Below are 16,559 nucleotides of genomic sequence, written 5' to 3' on the forward strand. Positions count from 1 at the left end.
ACGTCACAAACACACAAACAATATTACTGAATGTCGCGAGCGCGCGCGCGCGCGCGCGCGCGTGTGTGTGTGTGTGTGTGTATAACAAGACAGATTGTAATAATAATAGAATTAAAAAAAATGGTAAGTATATAAATATATATATTTACAATTCAACATTATATTATGTACAATAAAAAATTATTATTTACAATAAATATAATTATAAAATATTTATTTTCTCATTTTTATTTCTTAAAAAATATTTTATTTATATCTCAAATTGCAGATTCTGATAGTTATTAGAGAAGGAGAAGTAGTGTCGAAAATCTGTAATTTATATTACATGTATACTACGAATTTTCATTGGAAATAAATCTTCAAATACATTCTTAATAATGACATTAAAATTTAAAAATAATATTTAATTTAAGTTCGGTAATTATTGAGTTTAGCTTCTGATGTCGACGATTGTTTCTGCCATATCAGTCGTTTTTTGTGCAAAAATGCGTCAAATGAGCTTAATTTTTATCAACATCGTATGTGAGGGAACTAACTCAACAACTCAATTTCCCGAAAAATAACGAAAAGATAACAATTCATTACTTTTACAAGTAATGGTAATGGTAACGCGTTACTTTTTAAAATAAGTAACTAATAATAGTAAAGTTATTTTTAACAAAAACTAACTGTAACTGTAACGCGTTATTTTTTTAAGGTAATGTTCCCAACTCTGCGTGTGAGTATGTGAAACATATTTTATACGTCAAGAAATAGTTGATGAAACACACGAAGATGTAGAATTTCATGTACGTATATAATAAGTGAATAAAAAGATAATATAATGTTCTACTTAAATAAATGTTTTTTTAATGCGTTTATAATTTTCGAAAAGTATTCCTTTAAATAACGTATTAAAAGTAGGTTTTAATAACCAGATATGTTACATTTTTTAAATATGTTAATAAAAGATTGAGCATATATTAGATTTATACATATTTTCATCACGATGTTTGACTGAATAGTAAACATATTTTCTATCTGACACATCGGCGCAATTAATTTAAGATTTGCTGAAAATTTTATTTATAAAATCAAAAACATTTAAAAAAACATTTGCGAAATATAATTAAAATCCAGATGATAATTTAATTTGATCATATCTGGATTCCAATCTATTATATTCTCTAAACGTTTTTTAAATGTTTTTCATTCCATAAACAAAATATATTTTCAACAATCTTAATTGCGCCCAATGTGTCAGTAGAAAATATGTTTACTATTCAGTCAAACATCACGATGAAAACATATATATCAAATATATGCTCAATCTTTTATTAACATATTTAAATGTAACATACCTAGTTATTAAAACTTACTCTTAATACGTTATTTAAAGGAATACTTTTCACAAATTATAAATATATTAAAAAAATTTATTTAAGTAGAACATTATACTATCTTTATTCACATTATATACATGCATGAAATTCTACATCTTCATACGTTTCAACTATTTATTGACATATAAAATATATTTTACATTGCTCACATAGTAAAAACAATTATTATACACGTATATTACATTATCGTATAAGAACAGTTTAGTTTATGTAGGATGAGAGTTGAATTAGCTTTTTGACCCTATGAAAAAATAATTGACTGCATACATTATAATTCAATTAGGCATGAAGTCAACAATTTGCTCAAAGGATAAAAAATTGGTTCAACATTTTGATTCATCCTGTATACGTGTATGCCATATTCCTATACTAGTTTTATACTGTACTTACGTTTTAAAGCATGTATACTACAATCTTGCTCTAATTGGATAGTTCTCCCAGTAGTAGAAAACGCTATTAAGCTCTAGACATAATACGAGGGAATAACAATAGAATTTACACAATTAGAAATTACAATTTCAATCTATCAGGAGTTATGTATTCCGGGTTCTGATAGGTTGAAATCGTGTTATTTCTATCGCTATTGCTATTTCCCTTGCATCGTGTCTGGACTTTACTTTTTAATATCGAAAACATCTTTAATTTCATAATTTATTTTTGCAATTGAAAAATAATCATATTGGGTGTCAATTTGAACTTTAAATTTTTTATATCAAATTTAAATTTAATGCAAACCCAAAAACCTCTTATGATAAATCAAGTATAAACTTGAAAATTTCAAATATATAAAAGATTCTCCAACAATCTATTCTATTAAAATTGATTTTCTTCGAAAAAATGTATACTTACCTTCGTTGAATTCAAAATCATTGAGGACTTTGTCTAAGTCGATCATAAATTTCTCCATGATACAATGTATTTCCAATCGTGTTTTCACTAAATAAATTTATCAACACTAGCCAACTTTTATTAATTGTATATATAATTCTATTAACATTAATTGATATCAATAACCTCCATGATCGAAATATGATTCTTGATATATAACCAGTAATGTAATTGGTATGATTCACGCTTCAACAATTAACGCATGTTCTTGGAATCTGTTTTAACTTGCTTCTTAAATAAGAGGAACAGATTACACTAATATTCTGCATCAGATGTAATATACGCGTGATTCAGATTCGTTCCATTCAACAATCGTCGAATTCGATTCTTGAGACATGACACTTATATCTTGAAAAAAATTAAGCACATTGCGATGAAATTAATCGGAATCACTTTGACTTCGTTTTTAAAATGACTTACAAAACGATATAACAATTGTATCAGATCTCATATATACGCAGCCATGTACTACAATATATATCTTCTATCATATGACAAAACTAGGGTTTAGGGCTGCGACCTGCGTTGGCTGTATTCAGATAGAGTACCTATAATAAGAATACGGCCAACAAGGTAATGATCGATGATTGGCTCGACATATTAAGGCAAAAGCAGAAGTTGCGTGCCCGTGTGTACTATCAGTGTGCATACAATGTATGTACATATGCTCTAGACTGCGTTCAGAAATATTAATCGAGTTCCGCATATTTTATCCTTATTGTTCACCCAATATTAAATAAGGATAAGACGATACACGGAGCACCAGAGGCCCTATTCGTGGGCTACGTTCCAAACTTTCTCTCTGAGGAAAATTTTACTCGAAATATATAGTACACGTGACGTATATTATAGCATATAAAGTAAAATCTTCCTCGGAGAGTAATACTCGTATTCATAGTCAGACCTTATATTTAAGACTTGGCTGCTGAGTATCTAAAGATAAATTTAAGGAAGCCTTACAAGATCTGACTGTAAATACAGGTATAAGTTTTGGAACGTAGCCTTGAAAAAGTAACGCATACGAAAAACTAGAGAAATGCTATAGTATATGACGCATACTATAGTATTTCTCTAGTTTTTCATATGCGATACTTTTCAAGAATAGGGCCCTTGAATAATATTTCCAAACGTAATCCTATCGAGTATGAAATGCTCGGTGTAAGAGTTGCCGCACACAAAAAAAGTCTGTAACAGTAATGGCTCCCGCATATAGAACGCGACAACGCTTGCCGTGCGACGGAAGTTATCGCACTAATAATTCTATGTTTTTAAATCGGCCACACCAACATTTCTAGAAATGATGTAATATTACTTTCGCCGCATGGCAAAAGTTAGATTCAGAGTTCAAACTTTCATCAGAGTTTTCAACTTTTATCACGCGGCGGAAATTATATATCTACACTTTCGAGCTAACGAGACATTGATTGGCTATCGCGTAACTTTCGTCGCGCGGCAAGCGTTGCCGCGTTGTGTACGGCAACCATAATCTTAAAACGTGAACTTAAGCCGATAAACCAATCAAGATGGATAAGTTTACTGTTATTTTCATTTCCGTTAAATTACGTAGACTTAAAGCAATATCTTGATTGGCTCATCAGTTTAAGTTCACGTCTTAAGGTTACTATTACAGAAATTTTGTGTGCGGCAGCCCTAAGTTCATAGCACACAAAAAACTTAAGGCAGTAAAACGTAAGCAGTAAGAGAATCAGTCAATCAGAATCAAGAACGTAAGGCAATAACACAAGCAGTAGCAAATCCACAACGTTGATTTTCTTACTGCTTATGTCTTACTACCTTAAATTTTTTGTGTGCCATGGCCTTTAGATCTACGGAAATAAAAATAGCAGTAAACTTAAGCGCGGAGCACAGACTCTTGTATAATGCATAACAAGTAATGCATAAGAAATTTAACCAATCTGAGTTCTTTATTTCATGGAAAGGAAAGAAACAAAGGATGTTGATTGGTACATTTTCTTATGTATTACGTATGTATTATGCAAGAGTTTGTGCTCCCTGCTTTATCCATAAAGCGAGTTTTAACCGGTTGAAATTTACCTTATTGCGAGGATATGGATAACTATTATTTTTATTCTGACATTTCATTGCGCGACACGCAATCAATACAATGAATGTTCAGTCAATGTTCTCATTCTAAAGGTATATTGTCATTGGATATCGCGCGTTGCGCGCAACTAACATCGCGCTGGTATGCCGAAGCCATAAAGGCTGCCGCAGACAAAATTTCTGTAAGTAACCTTAAGACGTGAACTTAAGCTAATGAGCCAATCAGGATATTGCTTTAGATCTACGTACTCTAACGGAAATAGAAATAGCATTAAACTTATCCATAAGACAATTTTACCGGTTGAAATTCACCTTATTGCGAGGTTATGAATTAGTTTATTGTTATTTCCATTTCCGTTAGATTATGTAATCTAAAACATCTTGATTGGCTTTTCAGTTTAAGTTTACACCTTACGCATACTGTTACAGAATTTTGTGTGAGACAGTCTTAAAGTTCACGATACTAGAAATCGGTCCGAAACATAGAAATCTCGGACATAGAAAAAATTAACAAATCACATTTGAACAATTTGTCACATGACCATCACAATTGGTCAATTCTTTCTTCATCCGAGATCTCGGACCGATTTCTAGTATTGTGGACACAAGGCTTAAAAAAAAGGAGTCAATAACAGATTTTTTTAATCTGGATGGTCGTTTACTTTAATGAATAATGGCCTTTAATGAATAATAGTTTCCACCGAGTCAATCAACTACAGTCGAATATTCCCCTATTATAGTCAAACGACAGATGAATGCGCGACTGTAGTTGATTGGTTCTTACTGTAGTTGATTGATTCTGATCCGGATTAAACCCTCGGTGGAAACTAAGCCAATATTTCGGTTTGTGGGGCAAAGCGACGCTTTATCTGCTAGTTTCGTTTCATGCAGAAACGCGTCGAATAATCTCAATTTTATTGTTTTTTAGGCTGCGAAAGCTAAACTATACAATTATCTTTTATTTATTTTTACGCTAAAACGCATCGAATGAATGTATTTTTATCAAAATTCGAAGAAGGTAGATTTGAAGAAGGTATTCTTAATGTGTACCCGCGTATCAAATGTAAACTTGCTAGACTAGTAGCAAACTTCTACAATTAATATCTTGCTTTACAGGGCAGACCGCCGCATTTTTCTACCAGATTCTATTGTTTCGAATGAAAACGCGTCGAATAAGTATATTTTTATCAAGTTTTGCAATTCAAATTATTACCAAATATAGTTGTAGCGTGTTAAAAATATTCAGCTGTGTACATGGATGCATTACAATTAAGAAATGTGCGTATCTTTAATATTACACTTATGTTTATTAAGATTTGATTGTTCGTCCACACTTAACCAATAATTTTATGTTGTGTCTATACAATTTTTTGTTGTAAATGATATATTAATCATGTTAAATAGTATGTTAACGAGAAATTTGTTTTCAGTAGTTTAAAGACTTTCTTTTGTTGTACAATCAAATATCTGAAACGTGTTTCAAAAAATGTGCAAATACTTTTCTGTCTCGTGAAATTACTTCTGATGAAGTGAGTATTTTTATGAAAGTATATTGAATTGTATAATTGTATTGAACATGAAATTCAATTAATTGAAATTTGTAGGAGCTCTGCATAAATAATTGTGTACAGAAATACATCTACACTAATCATAAGATAATGGAAATATTCATGGAAGTACAACCTAGAATGGTGCACAAAAGAATAGAGGAGATAAACATGGCTCAAACAGCAGCGTTAGAAGCACAAGATCAGCAAGTCAAAATGGAACAGAGTCTACAATAATACATCTTTATCAATTGTATGCAATATATTTTTTAATTTGTCAAATACTTTTAATTTATTTTGCATCATAAATTATGGAGATCTGTTGAAATATATATAAAGTAATAATTTAAAAAGTGAAACATTTCACAAAAGTTGCGAAATACATCAACATTTCTGAAACAGTTTTGGAATAGTAAAATGTCCATGATTCTTGCATATGAAACATTGTTGAAAGGTTGCTAAAAAGTTACAGATAGAATCTAAGATTCTTTTTGAAATATTATTAAAAATGTACTTTGATTGAGAGGATTACGGTCAATACTTCAAAAAGATTTTAGCTATTTCTACAAAAATAATTTTAGTATTAACAGAGTCCAATTTTAGAGAATTTTATTTTTTGTATAAAGCCTCAAGAGGAATTCTCTTAAATTAAGAGGAAAATATTTTAAATATAATATTTTTACAGTTGAATAATTTTATCTCTCGCATCTGTAATACAAATTTTGCTGTTTTTTTATATTAATTTTCTCTTGCATACATAATATGTATATAATATTGTTTTAAGAGATATTTATATAAACGATAAATCTTCAGTTGTAATGGTGTTATTATTAAAATAAGATTAACTTAGCAATTAATCTCACATTTAATGAGTTTTCTTAAAGTTCTCAAAATGGTATTTAAATTTATTATTAGGTGTTGGAATTAATTCGTAGCGTTTTACAAGTGATGGGAAGTACTTTCATTAATGTATTTTTTAATGCTCATGTGAAATAAATAACATTCTTTCATTAAAAACGCTACGAATTAATTCCAACACCTAATATATTCAGAGAATTGCAAATAATTAAAACGTTACAATAAATATTATATATAAAATAGTTTTTTCATTGCAAAATTGTATTATTTAGTATTTGGATCTCATTAATATATAAATAAGATTTTTTAAATATGCTTAATAAAAATAATTAGGTAGGACAATAACATTTTATTTGCATAACATTATATACTATTTTTTAATACATAATTGGATAATATCAATTTTCCATTTATGTTTAAAGGAATCCTACTCATACACTGAAAATTTTCAGAAATAATTTAGAAATATTTCAATTGAAAAGTGAAACATTTCAGAAAAATTGCGAAATACATCTGCAACATTTCTAAGACAGCTCTGGTATAACAAAATATTCGCGATTCTTGCATATGAAATCTTATTGAAAGGTTGCTAAAATATTACAGAAACAATTTACAATCTTAAAATATTACCAAAAATTTACAGAAATAAATCTTTTCGAAATATTGCTGACCGTAATCCTTTCAATCTGAAGTTAAATAAATTTATTAAGAGTCTTGTAATTTATTTATAGATTACAAAACTTATATTGGAATAAACTTCAAATATTTCTCAAAAATGATATTTAAATTTATTATATTTAAAGGATTGCAAGTAACTAAAACATTATAATAAATATTATATATAAAATAGTATTTTCATGACATGATTTTATTTAGTGTTTGCAATCTCATTAATATAATATAATAAATGTAAATATATTTTCTGAAATATATTTAATAAAAATAATACATAATATTATATATAAGACATCTTATTTGCATAATACAATTTTTATTGATATTGTATAACATTACTTTCTACATTATATAACATTACCTTCTACATTGCATAACTACATATTACATTATATTACCTACATATTATATTCGTTACCTAATTACAAAAAATAAATTTTTAAATCCGTGTTTGAATAATAAGTTTCCTTTTAAAGTTTTGTATTTTTTTTTGTATTCTATAATATTAACAAAGCTCTTAAAAATATTAATTTAATAATTATAGTAATCAGGCTATTCGAGCCGCGCTGGATGTTATTTGCGAAACTTTTATCAAATATAACAATAATTTATTAATATTAATACGTTTCGACCTTTTTAACTTGGTCATCTTCAGTGATCTTATTCTAATTCATTCTATTAATATAATTTACATAGTATCATTATTGAGAGCACACCACAAGTTTCAAGTCACATAAAAAATACCAATTGATAGAAAAGTAAAAGATATAAAGATACATAATAACTACAACTTAACATCCTTGGATATGATTGCTTTATTCACAAATGTATCTATTGTGTCAGCGATAAATAATGTCATGAAAAGAAAAATGGCAATTTGTAGAAAAAATATCACTTCCTAAGAAGGAATTTGAATTAGTAATTAGAATGGTTATAACAATCAATGTTTTTTACGTTTAATAAACATTTATAAACAAATTTTTGTGATGTACCCATGGCTCTCCACTATCACCTATAGTAGTGGATTTGGTCATGCAAGATTTGGAAGAGATAGCATTAGAACGATTATCATTCGGAATACCATTCTATTTCAGGTATACGACATATTATTGGCTGCTCCTTCCGACAAGATAAATCACATATTGGAACTTCAACTCCTTAGATGAACATCTAAAGTTTAAAATAAAATAAAAAATAATAATTAATTAAACTCTTTGAATATAAAATTAATCAGAGAAGAATATTCAATTAAATTTGATCTATTCCATAAAGTCACATTCTCAGGCAGATATCTTAATTACAATTGTAACTCGTCAAGGACAAATCGTTTAACCAACATTGATTATGTTTGACTTACTGATGATGACTCCAAAGAGAGTGAAAATGTTTAAGATTTCGGAATAAAGTTGCACATCATTTATCAATTGGAAGTATTTTACATGAATTAATACTTATGCGCACCTTTTCCCGCGCTGACTCTCATTAGCCTTAATTTTATTGTTATGTATTATTGTAAAGTTTGAGAGTCTGATTTAAATTATATTTTGTTAATTTACAATTCACATCATCTGATTGAGCATAAAAAAGAAATAATTTATAGAATGGTACACAAAATTATTTTACTTACACATCCGGATTATTACGAAAAAAACTTGAAAAATAATATTAACATTTTATTAAATAATAACTAGATTTCATATTCAACATGATTAATAAAAGAAAATATCATATATATGAAGATAATAATAAAAATGATAAATTCAATAACTGTAATAGAATTCCTCAAAGAAAAAAGTTTTTTATAATACCATTTGTAAAAGCTTTTTCTAGACAATTTTCAACAATATCCAAAAATGTTTAATTTACAACCAGCTTAAAAAAAACCAGCTTACCTGAAAAAAACTAAGCGCTTACATCACAACTGCAAAAGATAAATTAGCTAATATGTCAAAATGTGATGTAGTCTACAAGATCTTTTTCCTGTTTTGGTTGAACCTGTTTTGATTTCCTGTTTAGGTTGAACCTAAACGCTGACGCCCTATCTAGAAATCCTGCAATAACTTCCTCAACGAAATCACAGAAAAAATAGACCGTAAAAAAAAACACTGTTTTCTCTAACTCAGAATCAAAACATGAGCTCAGCAAACACGCCTGCACTATCTACAGGTTCTCTACAAGATAGCCGTAGCGGCCTAGAAGCCATTTACTTTCCCATGTACGATGAAAATTCTGACGAAAATAGTACGGATGCCGATGGAAGCAGACGATAGCGACCTTGCCCCGATACTTTAGACGCTCCCAATCAACGCTTTAACATACGAGAACTGCCCGATAATTTTCTTACAAGGAAAGACAATTTAATAATTTTCGCCACGAGGCGAATCCTGCAATCAAGGAGCAAATATGCTCGCAGAACAAGACCAATTACCGCAAATTGAAAACACCGTCCTTGGGCGCGCAAAAATAATTAGCGACAGGAATCGGTACATTATCGCGCTAATAGTTGACGAACGCGCATCGGAGGTGACGGGAAGGCAACTGATAGTGGAGGCGATTTCGTCACTGCTAAATATAATTAGCGAGCTCGCCTTACCATTGGTTTCTACCTGCAAAAGCGATATTAACGGGGTGCAGTGGCATAAAATTAGAGACATTTTGGACGACACATTCTGTGATCGTGACGTAAAATTCTCAATCTGCACCAATAAAATTATGACACCTCTGGTCGACGATCGCCCATCCTGTATCCTTAACGAAACGGACGGACATAAAGGCACACGATACCCCCACTATTTTTCCACTGAAGTCACCGAAACACACCAACGAGTGATGTTTCCGAACGCAGTCTTAATTGTATTGTTAGCAATATAGTAGTATTATATATATATATATGATGTGCCCCAATGTTCAGTGATACAAACGGATTTAGAACAAGCATGTCACCTAACCTAATCCGTGAGACCACTCGTGCGGGTCGGATGTGTACCTCGTTTCGGGTGTTGTGTTACCTCGATTATTTGAAAAGCATAACCGGTTTCGACTGTGCATTTGTATTACCCAATAAAACGAGAAAAAGAATTGTCATCTTATGTATAGGAGCCATTATCCCTTTGTTCCAATTAGAAGATGGATTTTCTTGCCGGGTTTCGCTTTAGAATCAATAAGTTCGGATTTACAATAGTGTTTTAAGCCTTAAACTGTAAGAAATTGACAAATTACAGTCTAATGCAAGGAGAATACTCGATTACAATTCGTTATTCCATTTCTTATGACTTAAGGCTTAAAAATCTATAGTAGATCCAGGCTAATGAAATTAATAATTCTAAATTAAACCTTATGACTTTATATAAACGCAACCAATATTTATAGTCTCATAATTCATTTGATAATTCTTTTTGCGTCAAATAAACATTTCAAAATCAATATTATGACTTTATATAAACGCAATCAATATTTCAGTCTTATAATTCATCTGATAATTCTGAGAATTATTTATTATTTATTATTATTTATTATTTATTATTATTCTTCATCTGAGAATTCTGTCTTCCTCATCGATTTTAATAAAATTAGACTGCGTTTTTATACAAAATAAATAAATAAAAATAATCCGTTAAAGGGCACAGAGCATAAGCAAAGTCGCTATTGTTATAAATAACAAAACATTATATTTAATAAATTATAATACAAACGTTTCGACCTTCTTTTAGGTCGATGTTTTTCAATGTTAAAACTAACATTGAAACTCTACCTTATAACAATGACATACTAAAAATTCTAGGAAATTCTAATACATACAATATAAAAATCTTATTATTTTAGCAACGTGTACAATCCGATAATTTTGATATGACTGCACGAAGTTATAGAATCTTCTTTTATACCTGTTCATGTTATCAGTTCAGGAGTGAATCTCATCTAATTTGTCACTATCAATTCGCCATAATAATTTGTCATGATATATGATTATTGGATATATGATTTCTTATTAAACGCATAAGGATACACTTTGTCCATAAAATCTTAATGATGTATTACTATGTAAAAAAATAATTCAAACTATTGAGAATTTCTGCAAATTAAAATATCGTCATATATCATGGCAAATTTATATTATTATAATATCTATATTAATGCCAACAAAGATGATACGATTCACAGCGCATAATAGTATGTAAAAAACAAGCAGTGTTAAGACCAGAACTCCACAGGTAAAAAATGTGTCATGTTCTTCTTCTCTTGACGACTTATTTTAAACTAATCCACAAGTAACGAAAAATCGTCAATTGTGAGTGGTAAGAAATATAGAAGGAAAGGGAAAAGATGACGGGAAATATTCAGGAAGGGGAAAGTGCTTGTATAATGGGAGAGTATATTTCTGGTAAGGATTCTGTGTCACTTTGTAAATTAAGTCCATTCTTTTGTCTCTTTATAAAAATCATCTCGGAAATCAATATTTTATTATACGATGGTTCCTTATCTAAAATTCTAACTTTGTTCCAATCAAAGTTATGATCAAGTGAAATACGGTGATTAGATATGACATTTGGAGCCTGATTTTTTATTGATATCCGACGAATGGTTCGCGATTCTTGTTTTTAACTTTTTGTCTGGTCAATGCATGATGCATCAAATCATTGCATGAGATCCTATAGACTACATCATGAGATGCTTTTGTCTCAAGAATATCCTTTCCAGTTGTATTCAATGTATTTTTTCAAAGTATTCGGAATCATAAAAGCTGGCTTTAAATTGACACTTCTGGCTAAAGAAGTTGGAAAAAGATTCCGAGATGGTTCTTATGAAAGGTTAAGTACTTATTAAGATCTTTAGTTTGAATTCTGGTGGACTTTCTATTATAAAAATGGAACTTAATTCTCATCTGAATTGAGGAGAATATAAAAGGAAGAGGATATCCATTTTTTATTATGTATCATATAAATAATATTCTTACAATGGAATTTTGAGTGGGATAAAAGGAAAATTTTGTCAAATAAACTAAAAATTACGCCTCTTTTATGACAGATGGGATGTTGCGAGTGAAAATTAAGATATCTTTCAGAAAATATAGGTTTTTTTATAGGTGTCAAAAATAATTCTGTGCTCGTCAATAATAAGATTCACATCCAAAAAATTCAAACTATTATCCTTGCTCACCTCAAACGTGAAGGCGTTCATGGAACGAATTAAAAACTTCCAGTATTTAAATTGTCTGACGGAGCAGCAAGTAATATATCGTCTACATATCTAAAGTAAAAGAGTAAACGATATGATAATAATTGGAATGCTTTTTCTTCTAAATCTTCCACAACTACGTTAGCTATGATCGGTGACAAAGGAGAGCCCATAGGAGAATCAAAAACTTGTCTATTTCTTATTAAAAAATAAGTGGATTCTAATATTAGTTTAATAGCTATCAAAAATTTTTTTTTAGGAATTTTAATATTCTTCGATATATTCTCCCATCTTCTTTCTATACTTTCAGTTATCAATTCTGCTGATACGTTGGTAAAAAACAACACAACATCTAAAGAAGCCAATTGATAGTCAGCTTAAAAATAAGTCCCATTTAGTTTGTCAACTAATTGGAAGCTATTTTCCACTTGGTTGCGTGCTTCATTGCTGTTTTTAATAATAAAATGTAAGAAAAAAGATAGTGAATATAGAGGGCTGTTAATCGAAGAGACAATGATTTTAAGTAAAATAAATCTGAAACACTTTTTTCGACAGTACGTTTTTAATTATTATGCATGCGTGACCTAACCGCACTACTGTAAACAATTATGACAACAGAGAAAAATATCAGGGCGCTCCTTGAGTTCGATTCTGTATTTTGAAACAAGGTAAAAATGACAAAAGTGAGCGAATTTACTAGAATACTGATAATTTCATTGGTCAACGTCTAATAAATTTGCTCACTTTTGTAATTTTCATCTTGTTTGGAGATACAAAATCGATCCTCTAGTCTCGAATCCAGGTCTGAAGGTCAATTCTGTATCTTCAAACAAAGTAAAAATTTACAAAAGTGAGCAAATTTACTGTTGAGCAATGAAATTATTAGTATTCTAGTAAATTCGCTCACTTTTGTAATTTTCATCTCATTTCAAAATATAGAATCGATCCCCTGGTCTCTCCTTCCAGGTAAACTTTCGTCCTGCTACTGAGTCACATAGCCCTGACGCTGATGGTTTCTTTGTTGTCTCTATTTCTGACAGTAAATTTCTTACAGCTCGGCCAGCCTGATATTACATTCGTCCTCGAATGCTTAAGTATAGGGAATCGAGTTTGTATCTTGTGTTACGTTTTGACGACTCCACGATTCTTTTCTTTCGAGAAGATCCGTTTCTCTCAAATGTGAATAATGGGATCAGAATAGCATGGCGGATCGAATATTAATTGGAAAATGATTATTAGTGTTCGATTGAAAGCATTCTAATCACTCCTATTTTTTCGAAATAATTGAGAAATCTTTGGAAAAAGAGATGAATCACCCATCCAAAGTCCAAGTACCGAATTGCATCACATCCCAATATATATATATATATATATATATATATAGAGCCCTTCGGAAAAGTGCAGTCAGTTATAAAAAAATCTTTCGAACAGTCATAAATGACATTCAAAATCAGTCGACAAGTTTAATTATTCCAAGCGGGGTTCTCGGCTCAGTGCAATCCAAGCAAAATCAATAGTCCACGTTGAAGATCTTTCATCCTAAGTTAAGAGCCATCACTAAGCAGCCATCACCGAGGATGGCTCCCGCTATAGTTCGCCACTACTTCCAGCAAATAGTAAGAACAAATTTCTTTTTTTTCTTTCTCATGTTACTTTAATTTCAAAGTTACATGACTATCAATATTCTCTCCCTCTCTTATTCTTCCTCGATCTTTTCTCTCTTTAACAATAGACGCACCCTGCCTATCTTTTCTCCTAACAAATTACATAAGCGGTAAAACGCTTCAAGTAATTCATCTCTTTCTCTGCTCCAAATTACTTAAGCAGTAAAACACTTCAAGTAATTCACTTCTTTCTCTGCTCCAAATTACTTAAGCGGTAAAACGCTTCAAGTAAGTCTTCTTTTCCGTATTCACAGTTACTTAACCAATAAAACGCTTTAATCAATAAAACTATAACTCCTGAAAAATCTATCTCTTTCTCCCCCTTTTCTTTGGAATTATCTTCTCCTTCTACGTTCTTCTAATTATCTGTCATGGGCACTAACGAGAGAAAATTTAACGAGAGAAAATAGATGGTCTGGCGGAACAGACACAGAGCAGGACGCAAGAAACGGGCCAAACTCGAGAAACTCAGAAAAGCTAACGTCCCAATTATTATGTGGATACAGACCGGGCAATTTATCTCCCTTCAAGCCTGTTATCAATTAAAAAAGGCTCATTCCATGCCAAAAATATCGAGATCAAGACTCCCCCGACGTTCCTGTGATAGATCTTACCTCCGACAAGTCAACCGATAGTTCCCCAGCACATTAAGACCTTGGATTTTGAATTCCCTTCCCCCTCCTATTCTCCTACCCTCGATAATTTCCAAAACAGAATCCTCTCTTTCCTCTCATTCTCCGGAAGTCCTTCCGAAAGACAACAGATCCTACGAGATCCTATGAGATATTCCAGTCACTTGAATACCTCATCGAATTCATAAGAAATTTCTCTCCTCCCCTTTAATACGCATGCACGCCCGCCCGCCCGCCCGCCTGTCTGCACGCACGCCCGCTCGCCCGCACGCACGCACGCACGCAGACATCTATTGTATTTTTCACTAGCATCGATTTTTGTAAAACAGCATCTATCACACATCCGGTGCTTACTCTTCATGTATATATTGTATTGTATGTTGTTGATTGTATGCCGTTAGTCCCACTATATATATATCACGTGTTCTTGTTTTTATTATATCTGTTACCAGACAGATGGCGTGAGCACCCTTCTCGTACTAACCTTACCTTTGTTTCTTTATTATTGTTCGCACGCGCCGAAAACCAAGCTCTGTATTTTGTTTTGTTATTCAGCAATAAAAATCCCAATAGGTTATGAGCCCAGGAGTGTGAACGGCTATAATAATAAATAGAAAAAAGGAGAGTGATAGTGTGTGCAAGGAAGACAGAGATCCAAGTAACATCGCTTGAATCTGCAAGGATGGAAATAAACTTGAAGTCTGTTACGCAACTGAACTCAAGCAGTTACGTTCGTTGGCGTTTTGAAATTCAGGCTCATCTCGAAGCAAACGATGTGTTTGATGTGGCTGATGGATCGAGAGAGCAACCAACAGATGCCACACTGGCTGATTGGAAAAAGAAGGACGCCTTGGCGAGGTCTTTGTTAAGTAAATCTCTCGATGATGCACATTTTAATTTGGTGGTCGCCTGTAAATCATCCGCTGATATGTGGAAGACTCTCGTGGGACATTATGATGAGGTTTCAAACACGACGAAGCTAGCTGCATTGGAAGCATACAACGACTATCACTGGAAAAACGATATGACTGTGACGTCGTATATTTCAGGGCTTATGCTCATTGAAAATAAGCTCAAGGCGCAAAAAAAAAACATCGAAAAGGAAATGATTATTACAAAAATTGTTCGTGGTCTACCGCAAAAATTTGATAACTTCAAGCAAGTATGGCGGATTTGTCCTACGAAGGACATTACGGTGGAACAATTACAAGCAAAATTGTTAGATGTCGAACGTGACGTTAACGTGACGTCATCCGGAAATCATGGTGTAGCGTTATCTGGTCAGAAAGATCAGAAAGACCGAGAAGTTTTCAAAGATAAGAAGAAAGCAGGCTGGAAAAAGGACCGAAAGAAGCTACAATGTCACAACTGCAAAGGTTTTGGACATTTTGCTCGTGACTGCCCATCCGAGAAGAAAGACACGAGCTCAGAAGGACATTCGTCTAGCAATCGTGTGGCAATGCCAGCAAAACAACAATTAGGAGATATTGATGAGTGGATCGGTGATTCAGGTGCGTACAGCCATATTACTCGTAATAGTGATTGGTTTGTAGAATCAAAGGCATTGAATCCTCCGGAAGAAGTGAAAATAGGGGATGGCAGGATTCTAATGGCGACGGCTATTGGCAAAATAAATGTAACAGTCCATAACGGTAAAGAGTGGGTACCGAGATG

At 31.7% G+C, this 16,559-nt stretch overlaps 2 protein-coding genes and 1 long non-coding RNA gene across 14 annotated transcripts in view; 1 reads left to right on the forward strand and 2 right to left on the reverse strand.

Annotated features, from left to right (window-relative positions):
• Positions 1-2,848, reverse strand: part of Sara (Smad anchor for receptor activation) — a 188,361-nt gene extending 185,513 nt beyond the window's left edge. For 4 of the 8 annotated variants that reach the window (XM_087406965.1, XM_087406960.1, XM_087406961.1 and 1 more), the window contains exon 1: positions 2,232-2,825. In XM_087406965.1, coding sequence (XP_087263091.1) covers positions 2,232-2,289 — 58 coding nt within the window. In that variant the 5' untranslated portion in view covers positions 2,290-2,825. Of the gene's footprint in view, positions 1-2,231 lie in introns of all 8 variants that reach the window. The other 4 variants (XR_015545342.1, XM_087406962.1, XM_087406964.1 and 1 more) reach the window with 2 other exon arrangements.
• Positions 2,849-4,750: 1,902 nt separating this feature from the next.
• LOC105148535 (mitochondrial import inner membrane translocase subunit Tim10 B) lies at positions 4,751-15,656 on the forward strand. 5 transcript variants are annotated; one of them, XM_087406845.1, is made up of 6 exons: positions 4,751-4,769; positions 5,263-5,367; positions 5,451-5,612; positions 5,768-5,863; positions 5,939-6,134; positions 8,509-8,986. In XM_087406845.1, exons 3-5 carry the CDS (start codon positions 5,589-5,591, stop codon positions 6,116-6,118), a joined length of 300 nt encoding a protein of 99 aa, XP_087262971.1. In that variant the 5' UTR covers positions 4,751-4,769; positions 5,263-5,367; positions 5,451-5,588; the 3' UTR covers positions 6,119-6,134; positions 8,509-8,986. The 5 variants fall into 5 exon arrangements, 4 of the variants coding, with proteins under 4 accessions (XP_087262971.1, XP_087262970.1, XP_087262969.1 ...); XM_087406843.1 differs by lacking the exon at positions 4,751-4,769 and adding an exon at positions 4,959-5,177; XM_087406846.1 differs by lacking the exon at positions 4,751-4,769 and adding an exon at positions 4,959-5,177 and having other exon boundaries at positions 5,263-5,352.
• LOC147909444 (uncharacterized) lies at positions 8,212-12,868 on the reverse strand. Its single transcript, XR_015545295.1, has 3 exons — positions 9,307-12,868; positions 8,772-8,982; positions 8,212-8,584 (listed from the first exon to the last, which is right to left on the reverse strand). It is a non-coding gene; the product is annotated as an uncharacterized LOC147909444 (long non-coding RNA).
• Positions 15,657-16,559: the final 903 nt, after the last annotated feature.

This window comes from Acromyrmex echinatior, chromosome 6 (genome assembly GCF_024713525.1).
Source record: "Acromyrmex echinatior isolate Ae372 chromosome 6, ASM2471352v2, whole genome shotgun sequence".
Taxonomy (NCBI): Eukaryota; Metazoa; Arthropoda; class Insecta; order Hymenoptera; family Formicidae; genus Acromyrmex; species Acromyrmex echinatior.

What these genes read in the sequence shown, in the direction of transcription:
- LOC105148535 (XM_087406845.1), top strand. Translation starts at nt 5,589, where the DNA reads ATGGATGCATTACAATTAAGAAAT. An exon ending in ATGCATTACAATTAAGAAAT is followed by an intron (nt 5,613 to 5,767) that starts GTGCGTATCTTT and finishes TGTTTTCAGTAG; the next exon opens with TTTAAAGACTTTCTTTTGTT. An exon ending in GTGAAATTACTTCTGATGAA is followed by an intron (nt 5,864 to 5,938) that starts GTGAGTATTTTT and finishes TGAAATTTGTAG; the next exon opens with GAGCTCTGCATAAATAATTG.